The sequence below is a fragment of the Anser cygnoides genome, chromosome 6, assembly GCF_040182565.1.
Source record: "Anser cygnoides isolate HZ-2024a breed goose chromosome 6, Taihu_goose_T2T_genome, whole genome shotgun sequence".
NCBI lineage: Eukaryota > Metazoa > Chordata > Aves > Anseriformes > Anatidae > Anser > Anser cygnoides.
This window is the reverse complement of record NC_089878.1, coordinates 15,113,827-15,139,832: the sequence shown is the minus strand read 5'-3', so window position 1 is coordinate 15,139,832 and position 26,006 is coordinate 15,113,827. Positions and strand designations below refer to the sequence as shown.

The 26,006-nt window shown below is 41.3% G+C and overlaps 1 protein-coding gene across 5 annotated transcripts in view; it reads right to left on the bottom strand.

The window, feature by feature from the left end:
• Positions 1–4,662: 4,662 nt before the first annotated feature.
• INO80D (INO80 complex subunit D) overlaps positions 4,663–26,006 on the bottom strand; it is a 45,644-nt gene continuing 24,300 nt past the window's right edge. For 3 of the 5 annotated variants that reach the window (XM_013171680.3, XM_013171683.3, XM_066999118.1), the window contains 6 exons: positions 24,774–24,998; positions 22,624–22,733; positions 21,077–21,210; positions 19,480–19,697; positions 18,923–19,080; positions 4,776–17,975 (listed from right to left, as the gene is read on the bottom strand). In XM_013171680.3, coding sequence (XP_013027134.1) covers positions 16,807–17,975; positions 18,923–19,080; positions 19,480–19,697; positions 21,077–21,210; positions 22,624–22,733; positions 24,774–24,998 — 2,014 coding nt within the window. In that variant the 3' untranslated portion in view covers positions 4,776–16,806. Of the gene's footprint in view, positions 17,976–18,922; positions 19,081–19,479; positions 19,698–21,076; positions 21,211–22,623; positions 22,734–24,773; positions 24,999–26,006 lie in introns of all 5 variants that reach the window. The other 2 variants (XM_013171681.3, XM_013171682.3) reach the window with 2 other exon arrangements.

The following is a 26,006-nucleotide window of genomic DNA, read 5'->3' as shown; positions in this document are numbered from 1 at the left end:
CAGGCTCAGGGGAGCAGTGCAAAACCTGCAGGGTGCCCATGCCAGGGGCAGCCGGTGGGCGAGGAGGAGGATGGCAAGTACAGTCACTATGAAAGGTGCTGCTCGCTGCAGCACGACGCCTGCGTGAATGCAGCAAGGCATGGATTGATGCTAGCAGGACTGCTAGCTTTAAAAGTATTTGTAATGGGAAACAGCGTCTGATAAAGGCATCATCATTTTTGGCATGTCATGACAGGAAATTTGCTACAGGCAGCCAGCTTTGCAAGGCATGCAAAATATCACAGAGGCTTGGGTTAATTTTTCTAAAAGTGCGGGAAAGATGACTTGTCAAGATCCTCATCTCCATCGTCATTGAAGGGGTCTAGTCAGACGACATACTTATGTACTAGACTGTGACTGATTCTGATTTCATAATTACGGGTACTAAGAGTAGCTGTGCCAGGCATGGCCATGTACCTGGGCAGCACTGACAGAAACAACAGAGCTGCATGAGGAGGATAAGGTCTGGCAAGGAACAGCTCTGAGCTCTAAGAATCTAATTTTACTCACCAGAATCTCCACAGCAGCAATTTTAGTTGTAATCTGAGGGAATGGAGGAAACAAAACAAAAACATTATATTGAACGGGCAAAACATTGGGAAAAAAAAGAAGGAAAAAAATCAAAAGCTATATTAAACAGCAGGACCCAAGGGAGAGCAGAAGAATGAGATTAATAACAAAGGTAGCTGGCTGGCTCCACTGAGCAAATGCTGGTTAACAGAAAAATAATTTCTGCAGGATTAAACAAGGCATTAAACTGGTTGGGGCAGGAAAAAAAAAAAAAAAAAAAGCCAAGTGCTCTCAGATATAAGTCAAGTGGCTTTACTGACTTCGAACACTCAGCTGGACTGAAAAAGCTCTTTACTAAAGCAGCCGTAGCAAATGCATGCAAATTGCTAAGAGTAAAAATTATAGAAGCCTACACACTTGGGGAAACAGCCTCTGCTGATGGTAATACATGTTGCTCTGGATTCAGGCAGCAAGTTCAAACATCTGCACCAACAGGCAGCAGGAATGTGCACAGAGGAACCCAGGTGCCTCACATACCCCATATTTAATCTGTTTGCATGCATCTAGAAAGCAGCACCCCTCAAACCTTTCTCCCCATCCCACTTCAGTTCTTCCTAATATGGTGGTGGCAAAGAATATTTTTTATTAGCAAACGGAAAGTAAAATCTGGCAAAGGCATGATTTTGAAGACCTACTCAAAACTGGATGGAAGACCTTCAAGGCCCCCAGCCTCAGCCAGGTCTCCCAGCAAAGGGAAGGACCAGCACCACCATCCTGGCCATGGAGAGATAATGGGGAGTTGTCACTGGATACCACAGGCTCGGTATAGAAATGATGACAATATTTGCTTTGCAAAATACTCATGAAGACTTCCAGCATCCTTCTCTTCACAAATTCCACTTTCACGGCTGTGGACCAACTCTGCTGATGTGGCAGTATTGTAATTGAGACCCACAGTTCAAAATCAAACTTTGGCAGAGTACTGGCCCATATCTGACATAAATAAGTATCTGTGTTGTTGTTGATGCTTTAGCAGCAGCTGAGGGAAGCAGGGTTGCTCCTACTCCTTCAGCTGGAGTTTGGGCCCAGTACATCTCCTAATGAGCACTGCCACTCAGTGCATGCAAAGCCACAGCACAAGAAAGGCACAGCTTAGAAAGAAATGCTCCAACACTTCAAGGTACGAAGAAATGCTGGAAAAATAGTCTTTATGAAGTGTAGAAGAGCTTTGTAGAGCTACAGGGAAATGGTCATGGTGCTTTAGACAACTTCCTGCTTGGCGCCATTTTACCTGGTATAAGGTCACTGCCAGGAGTAAGACAACAAAGTGTGTGGGCTCTGAAACCAAGGTTTTTGTGCAGCCATGAAGCCCTTTATGGCATGAGCAGTACAACAGGTAACTTTAACAGGGAAATGCTGGGATGCGTTGACGAGGGATTATAGTTCTGAAACAGAGAAGGGAGAGTGCCTCAGACAGAGGTTAGCTCTGCCCCCCAAGGGCTTTCTCTCTGGTGTGGAAGGCCTCTGCATGCAAAGGAGGTGCAAAAGGTGAGTGGAAATGAAGTTGCTAAGACCATTACACCCTCACAGGAAACACAAGGGAGCTATGAGAAAATACTGGTCAACATGACAGCATTTTTGCCTGTATCAGCAGCCTAACCCCTGTCCGTGTCCTAGGAGGTGTCACAGTACAGAAAGCCCCGAAGATCAGATTTGCAAGAGGCCCTGGGACAGCCGCCTGTATGGGGGTGTGTGATGGGGTGTATGTATTCTTCCACCAAGTGTTGCACAGCTTTAAGTTGTACGTTTGAGCAAGCAAGGACCTGAAGCCGGTGTACAAGCTGAGCACAAGCAGGTAGCAGAGCCAGACTAAGCTCGGGTGACAGGACTCCCCCCCACCAGTGGCTGTCAGCCTCCGCAAGTGAGATGTGAGGGGTGAAAAGGACCCATGGCCCCTTTTCCTTCAGGGACATTTTAACACAACACTTCAGTTTTACCAAGTCTATTCATTGACACCTTCTACAAGCCATAAATTAGCAATAGCAGTAAAACAAGGCAGCCATTCCTGGGCTGAAGCTCATGGCAGTAAACAAAACAATCACCTCCTAGCCCTTCAAATAAGCATCATACATCTCCAGTTCAGATTTGACAGCTGCAGAACACCAGCCCCGTGTTTGGGCGGGAGGACCCAGGAGGGAGCGTGGAAGATCGGTCCCCATTATTTTCTGCAGATGGGACAATTGCCGTGGCCATGTGGGAAGAGAGAGAGGCTGTCTTCACCTCTGCAGGAAGCCAGCTCCCACATTTAGTCAAGGTTTCTCCTTCCAATCACTTCACTGAACATGAGAGCAACACTTGCTCTTGTAACAAAACTTGTCACCTGCTTTTCCAGCACAAACTAAATGAGCTTTCCTGAGAAAATAACTGCCAGCTATTGTAAGGCTACTGTTGAAGCTCAAGAAGACTGGCACAATACAATGAAAGATGTACCACATTCTTCCTGATCTGATACTTCAAATAAAATCTATTTGTGTTTCGAAATGCGGCACTAGAGAAATGACTGCTTGGTTTTGTAAAGTTGCAGGCTGAGAGTCATGCAATCATTTTCCAAGAGCATTTCTTTGTTGCTCATGGAAATGTTGGAAGAAAAAAAGAAGAAAAAAACCCACTCAGGTGATTCAGTTGGTTTCTGCCTTACTCAGTACAGGAGCATTTCTTCCCAAGCCCATGCTGGAGCACACCTGACGCAAGCACAGGCAGCTCTTTCTGCTGGGAAGTCTTTCCCCATGAGAAGCCTGCATTTTCCTAACTTCCTCCTTACTTCTCATTGTGGCCCTAAATCTTACACCAAATAGCAACTTTTGCTGTCCTGTTAGAAGCACATTTTTAGTAACTATTTTTTCCCCCGTAAGAATCAATTATTCTACCTTTCGCCATTTTGTTGTCTTTTCAAGGGCTACTCCTGTCTCCCATGAAGGTAAGATATTACAGCATAAACTCATACAGCCTTTGCTGCGAGACCTTCGCAGTGTATGTTCGCATAGGAGACCACATCATTCACTGTCACCACTTAACCCTCAGCCTGAATTACAATCAGACACTGCAAAATGCAGCTCTAATTGCACTGTATTGAATGGCTGGGCCACTTTTTTTAAAACACTGTTTTTTTTCTAAAAAGAAAAGTCACATTACTGAATCCTCTCATCATCAGTCTCTGTTAATAGTTATTCTGATGATCAGAGCAGCACTAAGGGAGACTGCCTATGAAAATCAGAACCTGGAGCATGGTCACACTGAGGACGTGACTGCTTCTCCCTTGCAAGACAAGTCCAAATGCACTAGGGAAGGAGACTAGAAAAGCAAACATCAGTGGCAGCACATACCCTCAATGGCAGAAGGAAAAGGGGAAGACTTCACAAAACAAATACTGTAAGGAAGATGCAGCAACCACCTACTTACTGCAAAGTGTCCAGGGCACAGTTCTGGTTAAAAGAGCACATCCTTCATGCTCCTGTGGAAAAGCAGCTCTCAGAGAGCGGCCACTGCTCTGTAAGTTTTGTACAGACAAGGTGGCCGAGCTCACAACGGCCTCAGCAGCATGGCAGGAGCTGCAGCTTTTTCTTCCTGCAGAGCCCTGTCAGAAATGTGGTAGCAAGGGTTCTCCATGCTATGCATCCAGGCAGCCACCACATACACCCCTGCCCAGCCATCCTGCCTGGGGCTGAGGCAGCCCCAGTGGCATCCTCAGCATCAAACTGCAACTTACCAGTTTCAGTGATGAAACAGATATATATATATGTCCCCGAAAACATAACATCATGTGATAGAATTTTGTCTTATATACCCCTTAAATAATATTTCAAGTACAGCTCTGCAGCTCACAACAGAAAACAAGATGAAGAGGATCTGCTCCCTGGGTCAGTAATCCAGAGCTAGAAAGCACTATAATTAGAATCAGGAGTGAGACTGAAGACCCCAGTTTGTTTGCAAAACTAATTAGCTAATGTTATTAAAAAGCAATATAGAATAAACCAGAGCACAATCAGACTCTACTGCTACCCAAAGGACATTTGTACTTAGGATATTTTTTAAAAAAAAAAATACAACAACAGCAACAAAAAACCCACAACAGTTTATGGATTAGATTTCAGCCTGGGCAATATTCGTACAATTTGGGAGTTAGCAAAATGGCTTGGAGAAGAGGGTTTCATCATAGAAAACACAGCTACTTCACAGCAAGTTTTATTAATACATCCAAAAGAAAGAAAGAAAATCATTTTGTCACACTATATACAGATAATACATACAGTGTTTTATACACATATTACATCAGTTTTTACACAAGAAAAATATACATAAAAATGTAAACTTTTGTATACAAAAACCCTTAAACAAATTAAACAAGGACCAGATAACAAAAGGAGACCAATCTATTATCATTTCATTGATTTTTTTTTTTTTTTAATGGTAATACAGTACATTCATTGAGAAGTATGAGGAACACGTGAGCCAACTTTTCCTATTTAAAGGGAAAGTACAAACAGGAGCTCTCCTGCCCGCCCCTGGAGTGCTGTTGGCAAGCGCTCTGGCACCAGGAGCAGCGCCAGGAGCTGTGTCGCCGCTGGGACTGCACCGAGTGACCGCTCTCCTCAGACACCCCCATGCTCTGCTCTCTCCAAAAGCGGCACACGTCCCAGAAGCAGACACGACTGGGCTTTCTGTGCCCATTAGCTGGTCTTCCAGCTAACACCGCGGTACGGGATGCGGCCGTGCAAGTTTGTATGTTCCCTTTAAGCAGTCATTAGGTGGATTTAGCTTTGCTGTAGCAAGTTATTTTTCCCAATGTACGGTATGCTGAACACATGTCAGGGATGAAAGGGAACAAGGAAGGGGTGTAAGAGACTGCTAATCCTTGCTACCATGCAGTTACTTCAAAATCAGTTACGTTTGCAAGCTACAATTCACTGGTTCAATTACACTGCCTCACCTTTGCTTTCCCACTGCAACTTTATGCTTTTAACTCTAGTGGCCAAACAACTGTACGAGGCTCTTTGTTACAAGGCTGTTTCTGATATCAAAGTGTGATCAAGCTACCTTTAAAATGACACCAAACACAAACTTCTCTGAGACAGCCTTAAAAAGAGTGACCAATCCCTCTAAAGCACTTCAGATTGTCCATTTGCCACCTTCTCTTTCATTAAACCTAGGACAAAGATATTTATTGTTAATTGCAAAAAGGATATTGGTTGGGACTCTGACATCTGTTTTTCTCCACTTGCAGATAAATATTTTGGGGAATTTAAAAACAGAGCAAAGCAAATAAAAAAAAAACATACACAACGATAAAACCCAAACCCTAAAACCTCAGGCATCAAATAAGAAGGGAATAACTACCTCGTACAATGGTGAAAAAACAGTTGCAGAAACTCTTTGGAAACAAACAACAGATTTCAATGAAGGCTTCTCACATTAAATAAGTTAAAGACTTGTTACAGACATCTTCATAAAAACATCCATCCTCCACAAAGTATGTTAAAACGTAACACAATAGTGATGCACTGGTATTTTTCCTGGAAAGGACAGAAGAAATAAGATCTCCTTAGTGCTATCAGTACTACTAAATTTAGTAGGTGAACGATGATTTAAGAAGTAATGGGGAAAAGTAATGGGGAAAGCTGTGTAAAAGACACCATGAATCATTAATTCTATTTGGACAAAAGGGGGATGGGGCAGAATGTGATTACAGTATGCCTCAGAAAACCCTGAATGAAATAAATACTTAGGAATTTGTTTTTCCATTTCTTTCTTATGACCATCTAAGTGATGGTGGGAGTAAGGGCTTGTCTGCTTGTTTTTGTTCTTTTCCTTTTTCTTTTTTTTTCTTTTTTCTTCTTTTTTAATAACAACCCTCCTAGTAAAAATTCAAAAGACAATTACAAATGGCTTTAGATAATTAAGTCTCCTTTTTAAAATAAAACTTTGATAACACATTTCTCCGTTTCTTCTATATAATGCAGCCTCAGTGAAAATATTTCATAAGGGCCAGCAACTTGTAAAAAGTAAAAAAAAATAAAAATAAAAAAAATTGCCAACCAAGGTTCATAACATATACACATGTATATGCAGGACATCTACACTCTATATACATATTTAATATACGTATGCATGAGTATATATCAGGAGAGAACCAATGAGTATGTTCTCCACATATATAAACTGAAATAGCGTAATATATGTGTGCATATAAATATGTATTATACACACACAGTACACAGACATACCCATACACACGCCCAAACATATGTATCATAGAAATTGTCATGTATGATTGCATGAAAGCTCAGATGGAACAGTACATCAGTTACCTTTTTCTAATAGAAATGCAAGGAAGACAAAAATTCCATGGCTGAATCGTGGCCAAGAAAAATAGTGCCATACCCAGACTGAAGGTGTGGAATGCAGGAAGGGCTCGATGACAGAACTGGAACAGCGCTCTCCATTGAAACCAAAACGTAAGCTAGCTATGAGTTTCAACAGTGCTTACATGTGACTGAGCAGGTTTCTGACAGCTGCTTTCTGCTAAAAGGATATGGGAACTCAATTTAGCCAGAAAACAGAAAATAAAATACTTAACAATTTCCTTGCATAAGCAAAGTCATTCAAGACACAATGAGATGCAAAGTACTAGCATGCTAATGGTCAACTCCGCAGCTCATTTTAAAATGTTTAATGATAAAATGTAACAAGCTGTGTTTCTCTTGATATGTTTGACGACACCACCACTGCTCGGAACACAGCACAAGGCTGCCTTCCGACTCCTGCTTTCCTTACGGGAAACACATACTGAGCTCCCTTTTCTACCTAGGGCTGAAAATTTAAGATCTTTTTCAGACAATTTGTTTTTCTAGTTTTGAGTATTCACCTCTAAATTATGGTGCTGGGTTAACCTTTTAATATGCTAGGTAGCTTTGCATCAGTTTTCTAAGAAAAGCTTGTGTTCATCTGCAAATCAATCACAGTCATGGTCAAGCACTATTGAGTATCTGGAAAAATCTGCCTAAAATCAAGCAAGTGCTTAGGGCCCAATTCAGCTGCCACTACAGTCACCAAGAGAATTTCCCTAACGCATAAGAAGAGCTGGATTGGGCCATTAAAGCCAATTACTGCCAGCAAAATAAGCTTTAGGGATACTGGGGCAAAGAGGAGCTGGAATGGAGGCAATGAAGCAGCGAAGCAGAAGAGGTCGGCATTGCAAGAGGCCTCAACACGTATTAACATAAAGAGAGGCAGAAACGTACCAAGGAAATTCGACTTCGAGGGCTGAGGTAACAAAAAAACAATGGTGACCAAGATCAGACCCATTACTGATGTCATCCAAATCCTTCAGAAGAATTAAAACCACCTTGTTTGGCACAAGTGCTTACCTCTTACGCACAGGCTACACAGATAGTCTCTCTCTTTAGCTCACACACTTATTCATGTTACAACTAATGTGTGTGATACTACGCATATTCCATCTACGTATCTGTATGCTTGTATATATAGACTTAGATCGATTGCATTCATATGTATTTATTGTACATCATGAGGGCAAGTCCACATTCAGCAAAGTGCTACCAACATCTCATATACAGATATCTCTCTCTGTACAGGTATACACAAAAATGGGCCTATTTTTCCACATAAAGGCATAAAGATTTATGCTGCTGACTCCCACATTACCACCAAACGATGAGAAGGAAAGGCCTCTGACAACTTCCACCTCCCTGCCCGTTCACTTGTACATGCACATGCGCAAGAAAGGAATTGTAGGGGGGGGAGCTGTGTCTGGGGGCACCAACATACTGGGAGGGAGGGGGATGTACAAAAACATTGACATTCAATTTGCAAATGCACTTCAAAAAAAAAAAAACTTCAAAAAAAAGTCTGTGCCATATTGGAAGCTCTGTTTTTCTAAACAGATTTTAAAGTCACCAGGATCACCATCACTAAAAGTGATACTGTATGAATGAATAACAAATAGGTTTTTATTTTCTCCAGCCTAAATATTGTAACTGATGAACAGTATGAAGAGTAAGCAAAAGCATGAGTATTTCTGATTCCTCACAGTTTTGAGTGAGAACTCCCATAAAGAAATTTTGCTTCTCCAATTATGAGAAAAGCTAAGTGGACAAAATTAAATTCAGAATTTCACAGCACAAGTGAAACTCCCTGGACTGTAAGTATATATTGCTCTGCAATCCACAACAGCAATTTTTTTGGCAAAAATCAATACATACAAAGACCTTCAGGAGAGAAAAGAATCTACTTTGAAAACAAGACGCTTTTACAGAATGGAGATCAGTCCATAAACAGTACCCCTTACAACCTAATTTGAAAACACAAGTACAACTGATTGACCACATTTTCTAAGTCAGACCATGGGAGATTCGGGTATTAATTTGCAAAAATAAAGTAATCCCTCTGTCACACCATCCCACCAAATACAGACCTTCCCATTTGAATTTCTTCTGAAAAATAACACTCAATTCTCCCATCCCTTTTCCTCCCCCATTTATTTTATTTAAAGGCTGTCTTTGGAAACTTGGTATTTTCATGGCATTTTAAACAGGGCTCAATGCAACTCATTCAAAAAACAGTAAAATTGACATGATATCAGAGTTAGCCTTATAACAGAAGATTATGTAGTAGAGAGTTTGAGTTATTTATACAACAGTGAGGACATAATAACCCCCTACTAAATAATCACATTTCTACAATACATTCCATCACCTCTCAACTACTTCTCTCTATACAAAACTATGACCTACATACAATATACACATTCGTATCGCACATACATCCCCCCCAATGCATATCTTTTGTGTGTATATATAATACATACATGCACACAAGCAGTCTAATTCTATTTATAAGTCACAGTGGGAATTCCTTTTGTGAGGAAAGGAGGGGGAAAATTCCTGAATAAGACACTGTAGATTCCTAATGTTCTGACTTTTCAAATTCCAACTCACAGAGCTAACTGGAAATAAATACATTAAAAAAAAAAAAAAAGGTCTTACAAACTTGGTTCACAACTTCCAGCTACAGTAGTTGGATTTTTTTAATTTGATCTATTTACCCTGTAACTAAATTTCTAATCATAGGTACAAACCACAGATAAATTATTGCAGAATGTAACACTCAAAATAAAATTTAAAAAGAATTATAGGAACAGTAATATAAGGGTTAAAAAGAGTTCTATGCTTTGTTGATACAGGATACCATTTTATTTTATTTATATATATATATCTATATATAGATATAGATATAGATATCTGCAAGGTAGCAAAGAATAGCTGTACACCTTGACACGGCAAAGATCCAGTGTAAAAAGGTGCTTCACTAGTTTGTTTTTTCCAAAAAAGCTTGTATATAATTTTATAGCTATTAAAAACACATATGCAACATAATTCATTACACTCAATACAGCTTTAGTATAAAACTTATAATTTATGAGGTGATGTTAATAGCATAAATTAATATACCATTTCTCTTAAAATCTACAATAAGTATTCTGAAAGCTCATTGGGGAAGGGTATCTTTAAATAAAAAGTTTAAAGCTGAGCGTGATGAAAAAGATTCTGTATGTTGAACTTGAGATGAGAGCCCCGAGAAGAGAAAGAGTCCCTAAGCCAGACACTGGACTAGAAAACTGAACAAGGATTTCTCTTTCTTGCGCTCTCACTTAGATGACGCTCTACCTTAAATTATTATTTACTTTTAAAACTATTTACTTTTTTTTTTTTGTTAACTGCCCTTATTTCCACAAGGAATCCCTGAGACATACCCAAAACTGTACAGTGAAGGTAATCACTGTCAGAGAAACTGGTTCAACCCCTTCTGGTAGGATGTAGGTATTTTGCATGAGAACCGAACTGTCTGTCACTTCAGAATGAATCTGTTTTCACTGGAACCAACTACGCTTTGAGACGCAGGTTAGAGTCATTTCAGGGTAAATCAGTCCACTCCAAAGTAGAAGCAAATGACATAGCAGTCAGCTACATTAGAGCAATCTGCACCGAAGTTAAAGTTTTCCAGAGGATATCTGGGGACATCACCTATCCAGAATTCACTTCAGTGGGCACCGGCTGACAAAGACAGAAATTGGGTAAAGCAATAGCATTGCTGGACCAAGTTCAACATGCGCATTTTCATACGCATGTACTCTGTATAACTCACCGTGTGTTTGGGGGCCTAGCAAGGGAAAGGAGTATGAAGAATGCATTTTTCTACATCGACTATGTACAGTTTTAAGGTCAAAAGCCTGAATTTCATCCTGTTCACTTCCAAACTGAATTCTGTGAGCCAGGGAAGACTGAAAACTTACTTTAAGGAGATGGAAAAAGAAAGACGTCTCCAACTACTGATGTCCATCTACAGCCAAACCCAATGTCTTCTCTCATGCTTCCACTATGTCACCTTATTCCAAAGTAGCCAGACAACAAGTATGTGGAAGCAGAATAAAACAGGGAAAAGCAAAGAACTCAACAAGCATGAGACAAGTAGCAGAACAGCAAAGGAAAAAGCTCCCAAAACCAAGTCACTGTTTTTTTTTTTTTTTTTTTTAAAGTGGCTGAAGACATGAGTGAGAAAATTGTTCCAAGACACTTCTTCTGCAATTCCTCTTTCTTCCCCAAACTTTTCTTTTCCAACAACATTATTGTCTAGTTGTAAAGACAAAAACAAAATACAGCTGATAGAACTAAGGTCTCTGATGACCATGACCTCACCTAAAGTCCAGATTTAAGCATAGTAAACACAAATGTAGATTTTTTTCTCCACCAACTGTCCTTACTTTTAGTTGGACTTCTTCATGCAGGTTATTAAAAAGAATCACCTAAAATTTGTCTTCATTATTTTCTACTGATGCACTTCACAAAACAAGAGGAATCTGTGAAAAGGTAGATGCTTGCTAAAAATGCCTACACATTTACGGCTAACGTGTGCACTCCTGGGATCAAGGTGGCACCACAGCATCTAATTCATAACGTATCACTCACTGTGTTATGAAAAAAGATCTTACTCACTGCTCTGAGAAATATTTCAGGTCGTTCTAGCACCCAAAATGTGTGCTATGAATTGCTGGAATCTCTCCTCCTTTTCGTTTTACAGTCACATTCGCTCAAGACCAAGCCACAGAAGACTTACCGGTTGGCATTACTTATATTGGAGAAGTATCTGAGAATGGGAGAATAAAAAAAAAGAATGGTGAAGAACGCAGAGGGGAAGTAAACAAAGGACTGAGGAGAGGAGAGACAAGAGAAGCAGCCCACAACACCCCACTACTAAATGTCACCCAAAAGATCAGAACAACTGTATGATCAGATCAGAAAGACCTAAAGATATGGTCGGTGCATTAGCCCAAACGTATTCCTTCATTTAGTATTTCCGCCACCACAGGGCCTTGCAAAAGACCTACACTAGGAGGAGACTCCCCTTCACATGTAATGGCAAAAATATAAAAGCAAAAAGAAATATCCCATCAGGAAAGCTGCCCAGACACCCACACAAACGCCTCACTGCAGGTTAAGTTGTCCGAAAACTCCTCCTGCCACTGTCCCTGCCCTCCAGAGTCTGCAAAAAGTCGACACCAGGACCTGACTCTTCTGCTGATGAGCTGGTGCTCATCAGCGCTGCTGAGGCCTACAGAGAAATGCAACAGCCATGCTGCTGCAGCAACAGGTGGAGCAGCTGGAGTTTTGGATGCAGACCAACAGCATGTTTTTAACCACTAGGGCCAACTTCTCAGTGAAGACACCTTTACAGGCTTTATTTTACTTCTTCTTGAGACCCTGGCAAGCCAATTCAATTCTAGACTGCATTTAAATGTGGTTACAGCAAAATGAAGCTCCAAAGTGAATTTGGCTACTAGTCTGCATGTTCAGCTGCAGGCCCTTTGCCTGGGCCATGTCCTGGAGCCAGCTGCATCAGACTGTACCTAACAGCTTACATCAGGGCTTCCAAATTACTGAACTAACAGCTCCTCCCTCTTCAAAAAAGGCAGCAACTTCCCTTGGCTTCTCTTTCCGGTTATGGATGGCTGTTAATATCTTTTTCTTTGCATTTGTATTTGTGACACCATCTCTGATTTTCACCGAACAGGCTGTAGCCTTCAAGGCATTTTTCAACGTCTGCAAATGAGAGGTATGATTCCTCATTCGCTAGCCTGCTGGGTGAAGTGGGACATCTAGCTGTCGCAGTCTTCTCCACATGGCAGGAGGCAGACCTACACCTGTGCTACCCCTCAGCATTATCAGCTTAAATGTTTCACTAACTTCTCTGCCTAAAGATACAGAGAAGCTTGCTACCAACAAGAGAACTAAGCAAGAACCTGGGGGGGACTGGAAGGCAGGACAGGACAACACAACGCATCTTTTCCATCTTCTTGCATCACAGCAATTACAAGGCCCAAGAACAAATCAGCCTTGAGGTATCAAAGTACATACAGCTCCCCTCAAAGCTGGCATGAAATCTTCCTAAGTGAAAGGAAACATCAAAGCATGTCTAACAATGTCTTAGACACCAGGCCGGCACGAGGCTGCTTCTGACCAGCCTCCATACACCATTACGTGTCATTCTGTCAGTACTTACACTTTTGTACAAAGACTAATTGAGGTGCTGCTATTAACCAAAACCAATCTTACTGGTATTTTTTTCTAGGCCTCTCTTTTTCCCCTCTATTCTTTAAAACTGAAATCTTATGTCAGGAAATTAACTTTTAAGTTAAACTAGCTTTATTCAATTTGTTAACATGTAAAGGACGAGATAGATATTGACCATCTCAAATGAATGGACTGAAATTGCTACACTGACTCTTTGGTGAAAGGGTGATTAGAGTGCTAATTGCTGTATGAGGAGATGATATTCAAAAACCTCTGCAAGAGAGCATGGACTCTATTAGGGAACCACAAAAATAGCAACTGTAAGGACTACCTTAACTAGACCTGCAGTATGTCCCAGAGGAAGAGGTGTGAAACATCTCTGGCTGCACAAACTCTCAAATTGGGTCTCTCATACCCAACAGCAGGATGCTGATTCACTGAACTCAGTGAGTTGTGTTGGTGTAGAAGCCCACCTGCAGGATTCATCCTGTAAACCTAAGATCAAAACCCCTAACTGCTTGGTAGGCTGTATTGTTGGCCGTGAAAAAATGGGAGGTGAACCAGGAAAAGGCAAGAGTGGTGGCCCATTTCAGAACTCTGTATCAGACCGGACAGAGGGATTCCTATTTCAAATGTATACAAACAGAAATTTATTTTTAATAGTGCAGCTTTATTGCAAACTTAGTTTGCTCACTGAAAAATGTTACGTAGTCACTTTTCTGGGAAAAGACATCTAGGGATATACAAAACTGAAGTCTAAGTGGGGGAAGAGAGTTGATATCCTAGGCTGCCTTAAAGGAATACAGGTACATAATGGCCATTGATTTCAAATGGGAATTATGAACCCGCGTAGTTTTGACAATTTTTAAAATTTCCTGACTAAATCAATGCTTAGGTTAGGAGCTGAATTTTGTTCTGAGTTACACCAGTACAAACACACAGTGACCTTAAACCAAAGAGCTCCTCGGAAATTTATAGTGATGTGAGCAAGCAGAACTTGACTTCAGGTTCCTCTCCTTCCTTCCCACCCAGCACTTGCTAAGAAAGAGAAATCTAATGTGGGGCAAATTAATCTGCACTAGCTGCAGCTTCACTGGAGAGTTTGATGGGCACAAGAATAATTTCAAGACCAAAGTCCTGAAACCAATTTAAGAAATTAACATCCTCTAAAATGACATGAATACACAAGCAGATTAAAGAATTAACCATTTGGTATACTAGTTCTCCACTCTTTTTCAACCAGTCATCCAGAACACATTGAAGAAGGTATATGGACACAAGGAAAATCATTTGCAAATCAAACAGTTGTCTCCTCAACAAAGTGTGGGGAACATAATACAAAAATAAATAAATGCCTTGTCAGATTTGCCTCATTTCACAATACCACTGGGCATTCCTCAATCAGCAGGACAATCACAAGCAGGATTTCATAGGCTTCAATTCAACTTTTTACATGATTTAAAAACATTTAAATGTTACAAACATATTTAAATCACCACTTAAAAATATTCGGCTTATATTATTAAGATCTATTTTACCAAGTATGAAATAAGGACTTCATAACAACAGAAGCATCAAAATCATTTTTGTTTCCTCCACCCACATACACTTGCAATTTCAGACAGGACATACGCATCATCCATACTCCTTTATGTTCAAGGAGGACAGATCTTTCAAGAAATGGGATAGTATGATTGCTATGATAGTAAAAAGACAAGACCTGTCCCATTTAAACTCCGTTCCTTAACAAGATGAAAGGAGAGGTTTGGGTCAGAGATTTTGGTGCGGGTCTGACTGCTAAAAAATGTATTTCTATACTAATTAAACTTAGTTCAATGATCCCTTGCTCAAACAATGTATTAGGCCTCCCTATAACATGTGCTTGGTATCTCCATTTTCTGGATTAGACTAGAATACATGCAGGTAGGATGTTTTATTGTAAGGTAGAAGGAAATGTCTTCTACAGTCAGAGACTGAAATGTGGGTTTTTCTGTTCTCTCTCATCTGCATCTCAGAAACAAACCAAGAAGAGTAAAGACTTATACTAATTAAACAGAAGTTACTGTTACAGTCCAAGTCAGTGTACAGTAGCAAGTTTGAGCCCTATAAAGTCACAAGCAAATTTCTTTTCTCACTTCCTGATAAAGAGATACAAGTAAACACCTCAGGATTTCTGTTGCTGTTACCCCTTGGATTAATAAAATAAATCTAAAAGCTAGTGGACTCCATTCTTCAAGAACTGAAATTACTACCAAAGAGTCTTAATACTATCCTTCAGCAGGTAGGCAGTAAAAGCAGAACTGTCCTGCAGACAAGAGGAATTCTTATCTCCCTATTTTGCTTTAGAGATTTCTCTTTTGGTTAGCCATGACTACTGATAGGTACCTGCTAGTTCCTTACGTACATTCAGCTTCACGTACAGAGCATCAAATCCCATAAGTGTCTCAAAAACTATATGGCTCCCAGGAGAAAAAAAGCTAACCAAGAAAGTCTCAGTAGCTAGTAATAATTTGAGAAATGCATCCATTTGGAACTTACCAAAGGGTCTGAACTAGACTTGTGTGGATGGGCAGAATACCAACCGAATTCTTCCAGTTTCAGCTGGGAAATACCTGTCAGCCTGTCAGACAAAGAGTCTGGGACAAAGCCACACTTGAAAAGGCAAATCATCAATGCTACAAGGCCACAGTAATTCAGCAAGGGAGGGAATTTCTGCACAGGAATCCTCACTGTACCATGATTCTGTTTCAATCTTTCTGGTTTTCTTTTTTTTTTTTTTCTTTTTCCCTGGGCTAACTTTGCATCAGCCTTCAGATTTCTGGGCAACCAGTCAATTGGTCCCCTTGCTGCTCAATGAATTAAAAATCATCATCACAAAAAACAAAAGTCAGCATGCAGTAAGAACAGTGACCAGTTCTGGAAGGGAATAACTCCCACTTCTTCACCAAAAGAAAAGGAACTGCTGCTCCCTGCACCCCAAACACACACACGCACACGGAGGAGGTCAAGACACTATTTTAAGAAACTGTCAAACTCATCCCAGAACCATGGTCTTGTTTTAGGACTTCAGTGCACCATTCTCAAATCAATGTGTGCAGCCAAGTTTTCAATGCCAGATGCTACCTTTGGAAAAAAAAAGTTTGTTTGTTTTTTTTAAAAAAGAGAGAAAATCAAAAATTAAAAAATAAAAATCAAGACTTCTGCCCACAGGAAAACTTTATAGCAGATGCTAATGGGATGGCAAGCACTGATCCGAACCCTAGGAAACAGTAACATGCATCAGTAATCTGAGGTATCTTCCCAATTCTAGGTCTTACTGCTAAGATCAATTACATCCAGTAACTGTGCTGTATCCTTAAGGAATTATTGGGGAACGGTGAACCTGCCTGCAATAAATGAGCACCGGTGCATAACAAGCACATGTGAACGCTACAGCAAGGTTCACAGGGGGCTAACCCTGGTCAGTACTGAAGCAGGGGTTTTCTTCTTAACCCCCTCTTAAGAAAAAAAAAAAAAAGAGAGGACAGAAAAAATAAAGAAAAGGAAGGAAGGAGAAAGGAAAGATAGAAAACACAGGTCCCCCATCTACCTGCACATAGCCAGGCAGACAAGCTCAGTTGGAGGTGGTGAAGGGCACGGATGCGTTATTGGTACTGGTAGCGGTGGCACCGGTCACTGCGAAGCCCGTGGGAGGAGCTATGGAGCTGTGGCTGGGCTGCAGGTCCTTGGGGATGCCACTGTGGGAGCTCAGCTGGTGCCCAAAGGCTGCGCTGAACTGAGGGAGCTGTTGCTTAGGGGAGGTGGAGGCCATGAGTTCAGCGGAGGCAGGACCCATGCCACTGAAACTGGTCTGCGGTAACCCCGGAAGCACACTGGAGCTGTTGGGGGTCACAGTGGCGAAGGCAGGCTGTGTGGTCTCTGAGTGCGAGGTGGTAGGTGGTGTGGACAGGGAGGTGGACAGGAGGTGTCCATCTGCACCAAGAAGGTTGCTAAACGGAGAGGGGTCCCCAAGATTGACAGGAAGATTTCCCCAGTGAGTTCTGGGGTTGACCACCCCGCTAAGTGGCACATCCAGCTGAGTTGGGAGCAAGTGCTGTGCCATCATGGGCATCTCTGCTGAGAAGGTAGCTGCCAAGTTATCACCAGGAAAGGATGTGGTGTGAGGGGATGTGATATGGTCACTGTAGGGAGACGGCACATGCTCACTATCATAATGGCTTCCATGGGGTGAGGAGTGTGAATGGTCACTGCTGTATTGCTGTCGTGAGGTGATCAGGTCATCTGCCTTGCTCAGCAGCTGGGCAGGGTGGGGCCTCTGGGAGGCATGGCTGCCATCATGAAGTCCATGAAACTGTCCTGGGAAGGCTCTCTCCCCAAGGCCACTCTGGCTTATCAGAGTGGCAGAAGTAAGGCCGACGTTGGCTGGGGCTGAGAATTGCCCCTGGATCTGCCCTGCCAGGGGCGTAGGTGGGTTGGACAAGGTAGCAGAACGGAGCAAGTTCTCATCCAGCTCCAGACCGGAGAAATTATCATGTACTATACGCCCATTCAACAGCTCCCCCAGATCGGTGTTAACCTCTCGACTCAAGGACTGCATTCCTGGAGCTCCAGCACCTGTAGAGAACACCCCTATCCCTCTATCTGACAGCTCCTGAACTGGCACACCATCTGTCTGTGTAAGTACTCCAATGGTACTCAGGCACTCAAGAGAAGTTACAGCCTGTAGGGCCCGTTCCAGTTCTTCAGCCTCTTCTGTAGTCGGAAGGAGATCTCCATTTTTACCTGCAGAAACAGAGCAACCAGAAATTAGAAAACTCATCTCAGGTAAGCCCAACACTGGTACTCTAAGGATGCAAAGGTGAAGAGAGCTCAGTACAGAGCCGCAGTGTATGATAAGCTTCCAGAATGGCTTTGCAGTACAGAGAAAGTTTCCTTCATGAGCGTTGACTAGGTAAGCAGTGTAAGAAAAACTAGAAATTACACCTTCATCTCCTGTGGAATTCTCCCCTTCCTCTTCCACATACTGCAGTGCAAGATACCCCCTGAACTCACTAGATTAAAAAATCAATGCTGCAATAACACAAGCAGTCCCTTCTGTTTACCACACAGCCTCAAATGTACACGATCAGTACAATTTAGGTTAATTTCAAGTCAAACACACACTGATGTCATATCAGATCTGAAAATGAGCAAAGAAATCACATCCCCCAAGTCTGGGCTGTTCTAATTTCTTTGTTACCTGTGATAGGTACTGAGCTTTAGAATCCAGGAATTCATGCACAGTTCTGATCAAAAGCTAGTTTCAAAAATGCATTTAAAGACTTTATTTTCACTCGCTTCTCCTTTGATAAAAGGCCAACATTGACTGTGATTCCAGCCCCACTCAATGGCAGAAAGATGCCATTACTGTGAATATGCTTGATTAAACTGCAAGGCTGACAGGCAATAAAAATGCAAAATGAATTATTAAAAAGCTAAACCAATTAGGATTTACAGAGCAGTAATTGTAAAAGCAAGCAGTGAACTACACACACCAGCCTTTTTAAAGTCTGGTTTATTTCAGAGCTCACAAACAAACAATAAGGCAGATGCATTCTCCCTTGTCTAGAAGTTATTACCTTTCTGGGAAAGCAAGCAATCCCTCAAAACATACGTTTCAGAAATACTTGCTTCTTCAGTTCACAGACTGTGTTCGCACTAGTATAGAATAAACTAAAATAAAATGGTACCTTCAAAGAAATCAAAATCTTGCAAGTCATCAGGCAGCCGTGGCAGGACATCAGAGAAGTCCTCCTGATTCAATTCCAAGTCATGTGGAATGTCTGTAATTTCATTGGCGATATCATCAGGCAGCTCATCGGCACTCAGCTCTGGGGTGGAGGGGCTCCTGTACAGAAAGTACCATTAGTCCTTGGTTCTCAACTTTGATTCCTCCAAATGAAAACTATGAATGCATAGCCAACTATAACAGATGTTTCCCCATATAATTAAAAAAAAAAAGCATCTAGAAAAAAATGCTTTTAGGAAGTTTACACTTAGTCTACCGATTAAATACACAAGATGTGGCATTAGAAGCAAGGTACTGTATCCATCAAATTTAACATTTGTTCAGATCTAAAATTACCCACTCTAAGATTTTTTCAACAGTCACATGGAGATGTAGTTTCTAGTCCTGAAGCATCTCACTGCTCCAGATGCTGATCAGCACAGCAACATCACACCTTTCTAAGCTCCTTTACAGCGTTCGAGCTAGCAGTGAGCAGAGTGGGACAGGGCTGCCACTGACCGTATGTGGGGCATCTCTACTGGCAGTGAGACACTGGCAGGCATGGTGAGGTTCCCTTGGGGCACTGCAGGAGGAATAGGTTTCTGGGGCCGGCGTGGGCCTCGCCTTCTCTTCTTCTTATGTTTTTTGGTAAGTGCAGGTGGCTTTGTTTTTTTCCTGGGTTTCCTCTGCTGCTGGTGCTGAACTTTACGGGAGCTGTCCCCTCTCAAGAAATTGTCCTTTGGGAATAAAACAATAGCAACGGGAGAAAATTAAGAACAAATATTACCTTCCTTGCCCCGGTCGTTCCACATACATTTACACATAATGCAAGAGAGATTGCTAAATTAAACCCAGGCAAGATACACAAAATAAACTGTTTCCTTCCTCACTGGATCCCAATGGCAAAAATCACATAGACCAAAACATGAGGTATGGTAAATAGTGTGTAATGTCACTTAACAAAATCATCATAGCAAACCCTAACCAAACAGAGCAAAAACTGTAACCTTTGGGAGCATTCCTGTGGTGAGGTGACAATACTGGGGTTAGTGTGTAGCAGCTGAAGCCACCATCCTCAAGCACCCACTGCCATAAAAGAGGGACACCACACTAGGGCTAGGGACTTGTAAAGGGTGCGGGTGAACAACTGAAGCCTCGTTGCTTTTGAAGAGCAACCCCCTGGCCGATTACAAAATGAAACAAAACAACATTAATTTTCAGTTGCCATTATACTGGGAATGGCAGAGGATTTTATCTGCTGCAGAAGTAAGTCTTGAGAGACTCAATAAAGATTGCCTGGGAGAGGGGGAACCAGCCCATACAAACCTTTTTGTGCAGCAGAAGCCCTCACATTTTAATCCAGAAAACTCAATAATTCACTATTATTGGAGATTAGGGGCCAAAAACCATCAACAAACAAACAAAAAAAATGCAATCCAAAAATAGAACAAATGAAAAGGGCAGTTTTATGCTTACTGCCTTGAAGAAAAGGCAAGACAGTAGTGAGCGTGTGAATTATCTGAAAAATTTTGTTCAGGAAGACTGAGAGCATAAAAGGTGAGTAGAGGACATCATCTTAATTTGTGTATTCTCTCAACTTGTTGTAGGCCACTGCTTTTCCTCTGGGATGCACAGACCCCTGAAGGGGATCAAAGAAAACTTTTCTAGTCACCAAAAGGTAAATGAAGAAGCAAAACCATTATCTTTATTCTTGTAATTGTTATCTACATTTCTTCTAGAAAATATTTTGGGCCCTGTGTAGTAATGTTGTTTGAGAAGTGGTGCTCTGACCATAACACACTCATGCTACGTTCAGATCCAAGAGCCAGGAATCAGTCCACATAAAATGACCACAGGATCTCTCACAAAGATTTCTTATTTCTTGATTCAGGAGAGGAGCCAAATATCTTTCAGTGAAGGATATTCTCATGTGGACTTTATTATATCATCAAAAGTATATAAAAGATTTTTACAGCATACTTTACGCTAGTTGGGAATGTCTTATCCTCTTAAGAAAATAAAAGGGAATGAACTCCTAAGTTTGTAAACTTGCTGTCTGTCAGGCAAGAGTTCACCCAATACAAAGAAATAATTACATTTTTGGTTTTGTTCTTACCATTTTTTTGGCATGTTCTTCACACAGAGGTGTCTGATGTGTAATGTCAAAAACTGGCACAGAGCACTGTTGACCATCTGCAAACTTGGCTGTGCAACTTGAGAAGAGCTGCTGAGAACGGTTCAATAAGATATCTGTGCATTTCTGCATCAGGAATAACACACAAGGCAACGATGGAGAAACGCCCTTTGATTTATCAATCTGATAAAGATCAGAGCCTTCAACTCTATCTGTCCATAGATGCTATTTTTAATGAGTATCTTAACTTTGTTATTCAAGTTCAAAGCTAGGTAAGGCTCAAACCCAACTTTTAAAGTGAAAAACTGCATTCATGCAGAATCACTAATGATTTTATTATATATTGAGATAGTTTTATGGAAGCAGCTATTTCACTAATGAGTTCTTAGCAAAAAGAAGCCTTTTCCTGGAGTCTTAATCAATAGATCAATAGTACCAGTTGAAGCAGTGTAGTCAACAGGACTATTTCCTTACAGACTAATGACAATCCTTACTGAAACATTAAAGAAAGACTATTTCTTAATTCAATCTTTTGAGGTACATTCTTGGCATTTATCTTTAGAGCACAGACAAAGAAGTTTCAAGATTCTTCCCGCTACTCTGAAAAAAGATGTGCAATCAGACAGAAAGGTCAAGTAAATCTAAACGTAAGCTCGCTGAGATTTCCTTCAGAAAAATCCCCTGCAGGAATAAAAATGTTTCTCGTCTTAAAGCAAATCAAACAGATACTTCATTGTGTTTTTTCAAACATTAGAAGTATTCTTTCCACCTTGGAACAGTTCTCAGACTGATTCTAACCTCAGCATCACTATGTATGTTCAGAAAATGTTAAAATGCAAAAAAGAAAGGACAAAGAAAATGGAAAATGCCTGGAGAAGGCAGTCTGGATTGCAGACTTTGACAGAAGGGCCAGAACCAAAAGCTTCCTAATTTTAGGAGAGGAAATTGGAAATTTCTTCTTAGTGAAGAAAGTGCAGAGGGAACAAAATGGGAATGAATGCAAAATTGAGTATTCTTGACTTCTCTACACTACATACACCCACAAACAAGACCTCTTGACCTTAGAAATAAAATAAAATAAAATTCTAAATCACAAGGAAAATCCCCAACACAGCTGCACACCATGATACTCTCTCAGAGAGGTTTTTGAACTATTCTGCAGACAATTTTTTTTTTTTTAAGACCTGCAAAAATCAACCAAGAAAAACAAGGCATTTGTAACCTAAAAACTGAAAAGGTGCTGCTGTCTGATGGCAACTGGAACAGATAAGCACTAGTCACTTAAAATACCAAAAACAAAAACACCAAACAAAAGGAATTACTACAACAAAAACCTCCAACAAGTATTCATCTATAAAAAGACAAAGTCTGCAGAATTCTTAGGTATTCCAGGTCAGAGGCAAGCCTGTTTATAGCCCTCAGACTCAAACCTCATATCTAGTGTGCCTCCTCCTTTCTGTGGGCCTCGTGCATAGGACAGGACTGATTCCACCCCTGAATACAACTCTCAAACTTAGTTAAGAGGATACGCTGAAAACAATGCCTGGTGAATGGAAGGGCCTTGTTAGTGCACTGTTCTCCCTTCGAAGTCCCACTACAGGTTGTCGGTTCTGCATCTCTCTGCCTCGCTTGGCTTGTGCTGAAACAAAAGCATAAAAGAGTTTGAAGTCAAAAACGCAGCCTCAGATGGTAATTTAGCATGACTATTCCACTGACTGTGGCACAGTAGAATGAAACTTATAGCACACGTGTGTGTATGTCATGATCCAGATGGGTGCACACTACTACCACACTCTGAACAGGGATACAGAATAGATGTCAATGACAGGTGAAGGTATGATGCAGTTAACGGGATTATTGTTTATTTCATGGGACATTAATTGTAATGAGAGGTGCTATGTGCTGCTACCATGTAAATACTACTATACCCTGCAACAGAGTCCAGAACAGCAGTAGGTGTCACCATAGGCGACCCTTAAAATAAGGTCAACCTTCAGAATACGATGTATTGGGTATGCCCACACAGGCAGTCGAGTGCACTTTCAAGCCTGTTCATAAATCAAAACATGCCGAGCATCCCCAGAGCTTACATGCAAGCATGTGCTCAGACAAACTCAGACTGAGCTCTGGAGTGGCAGAGCCTGAGCGTGCTCAACATGGGTAAAAGCTCTCCTCCATCAATGTGCTACAGCCCAATCCACCAGCAGGTGCCCGGAGCTGAGCGTTTCTTCAGCACAGCCTCAGTGCTTTGAGCCTGAACGCAAGCAGGCGACCAGTCAGCAGTGTGGATGAGTACTGCAAGCGTTACACAGCTCGCTTGGTGTTAGCCTGCTCTCAAGGCATTTGTCACCTTCATGTAGATAAAGCTGGCGGTTCCAGGGCTGAATTTCACCTCTGTACACGCTGTTTTCTAGGTTGACAAAAAGCTGTCTGTAGCCTGACTGTTTTCATTCAGCCTTTACTGTCATCAACTGCACTTTGACTGAGCAAAGTTTTAGTTAGCAATATTACCCCTGTGAAACATTTCATAACTGAAAAGACTGTGGTTACTTAATTCAACCAGAGCAGTGATGACAGACATACCTGGCTTTGCTAGTCTACCCAGAACAATTTAATCTTTTGTGCGATAAAAGGCCTTAATAATGAAAAACCCAGCAAGCGTTGTCAGTTATGGCAAGGTTTTTACTGTAGGTTAAGTTTGGAGACTTTTATGCATCTTCATAAACTAGTCATGTACCTCTACATTACACCTCTGAGCAGCTCTCCCAGCATCACTCCACTTCCCCAGCAATAAACCCTCCACTTGCCACAAACTACAGCCCATTGTTCAGGAACGAGAGCATCCCATGATAAGAATATACTCTCAGCACCCTGCCTGCCTCTCATGTCAGCTCTCCCCACCCCCATAGTCACACACTCTGTAAAGCAAAACCAGAAAAACAAAGGAAACTGCTGGCACCCAAGACATAACACCAGAGTTCAGACTTACTCTGTCTCTGTACACATATGAATCAACCAACTCTCAGTACGCTGAGAGCTGGAGGGATGTTGACATTATCTAGAAAGAATTCCCACAGAAGGTAACCTTCAGAGTTGTTAGAAGATATTTATTTTGTTGCCGAGTTTCATTTAATGTTAGATTGAGTTAAATCTAACAAAAAGCATCAGCTTAAGTTTGATTTGCTGGGAAGAGAATTAAGAGGAGATACTGACTTTAAAAAAAAACAACAAAAACAAACACAAAAAAACAATGCTGTCTGAAAAAAGAAATCTATTGAAGCAGGGAACTAAAGAACCAGACTGGTCACGCTCTAAAGAACTGGACTTATTAAAGTACCAGATATTTGTAGCTAGCCAAAATACATAGATTAACTAACAACAATAAATTTTTGCGGGCCACTAACTTCTCTCATGACATTTCACAAGTCAGGCCCAGCTAGAACTGAACAAATGATCCACATTTTAGAACAAAAAGCTGAAAAATGCCTGTCTGCATGGAAAATACTGTATGCCACGTTTATTTTACCCTGCAGGCAGACATTTATATGCCATGGCTGTTCTGCCTTGTGCATGCCTACCAGTTTCACAGTTCAGCATTCCAGCTGCAGCTGCTAGATACTCTGCCCATCTTCACCCTGCCCTGACCCTGGGTTACTGCAGTTGCAGAGGAAGGTCTAACCTGGTACGAGCACAGGTCGCTCTCCGGAGCTCTTGTATCAGTTGCCCAGCACGCTCCGGCTCTCTGCTGGCCGCCTGCAGCAAGGCTTTCCGGAGTGTGTGCCGGCATTTCTTCTGACGGGATTCTGCCCGCTCCAGGCGGCAGAGGTGCTTGTATTTCTGCTGAAAGTAAGTGCAAAGTCTGGTCACCCTGGAACTCCTGTCATCTGCATTGTCATCATCGGACCTAGAGGAGGGAAAATAAAAACAAATGGGCTTTAAGCATATTTTTTTTAAGGAAGTAAATTTGTCAGTTTAATAGAACTTTAAGTTGGTGTCCATCTTCTAGTCCCACAGACATACAAAGGCTGGTATCAGGCAGGGATGCTCTAGAAAGGGTAAGAACAAGATCCTTTTTTAATTCTAAAGGTACTTACCCTTCTTAGTATGTCATTATTAGAGATTACATCAATTTATCATCAATTCTGACACATTTAAATGTCTGGAGCCTGCTGTTCAAAAAAAAAAAATCTATACTGTTAACCTTTATTTACTGTAAATGTCTCAGCAAATGAGACAAACTCTTAAATCAAAGTGCAATTAATGGAGAAGACAAGGGTGGGGAACTATGTAGCGGAAATTTATTGAAGAAAGGTCATGTGGAGAAGATAGTCAAATTCTAACAAGTACCAAAACTGCTGACCTTTACCTTTTCCAATTTCTCTTACTTTGCGCCAGGCAGTGTTTTCCTTTCTAAACCAAAATACACTCATACAGCCAGCATGAGGCTCTACACACTCACTCCTTCTTGCACTAGATATATACCAATGACATGCCCACAGCTGTAATGGAGTTATTTCAGCCTTCTTCTTCAGAAGTGTTCAGAAAGCATCTCTTGATTTTTATCATCCAAACTCAACCCTGCAACTTTCATAGTCAAATGAACCTGGACTGATATCCCAGTCCTGTCACAGTCAACTGCAAAAATGATGTAGGGGACAACACCCACATGGGACCAAAGTCCCCATGATTCCGCCAAACTGTTTCTGAGATGGTTAAAAAAAAAAAAAAGTGGGGGGAGAGTGATTTAAGTACCAGTGATTACTTTCTAAGGCGATTTTAAGACAGTTGATGCAGCTTCCCCCTTGCTCCAAGGTTAAACTTGAGTTATCCTACAGCCACAGAGAAGAAATTAATGTTTAATTCCAAAGTCACTGAGGAAAAAATCAGACCAGTGCTAAGCAATGATCAGAAG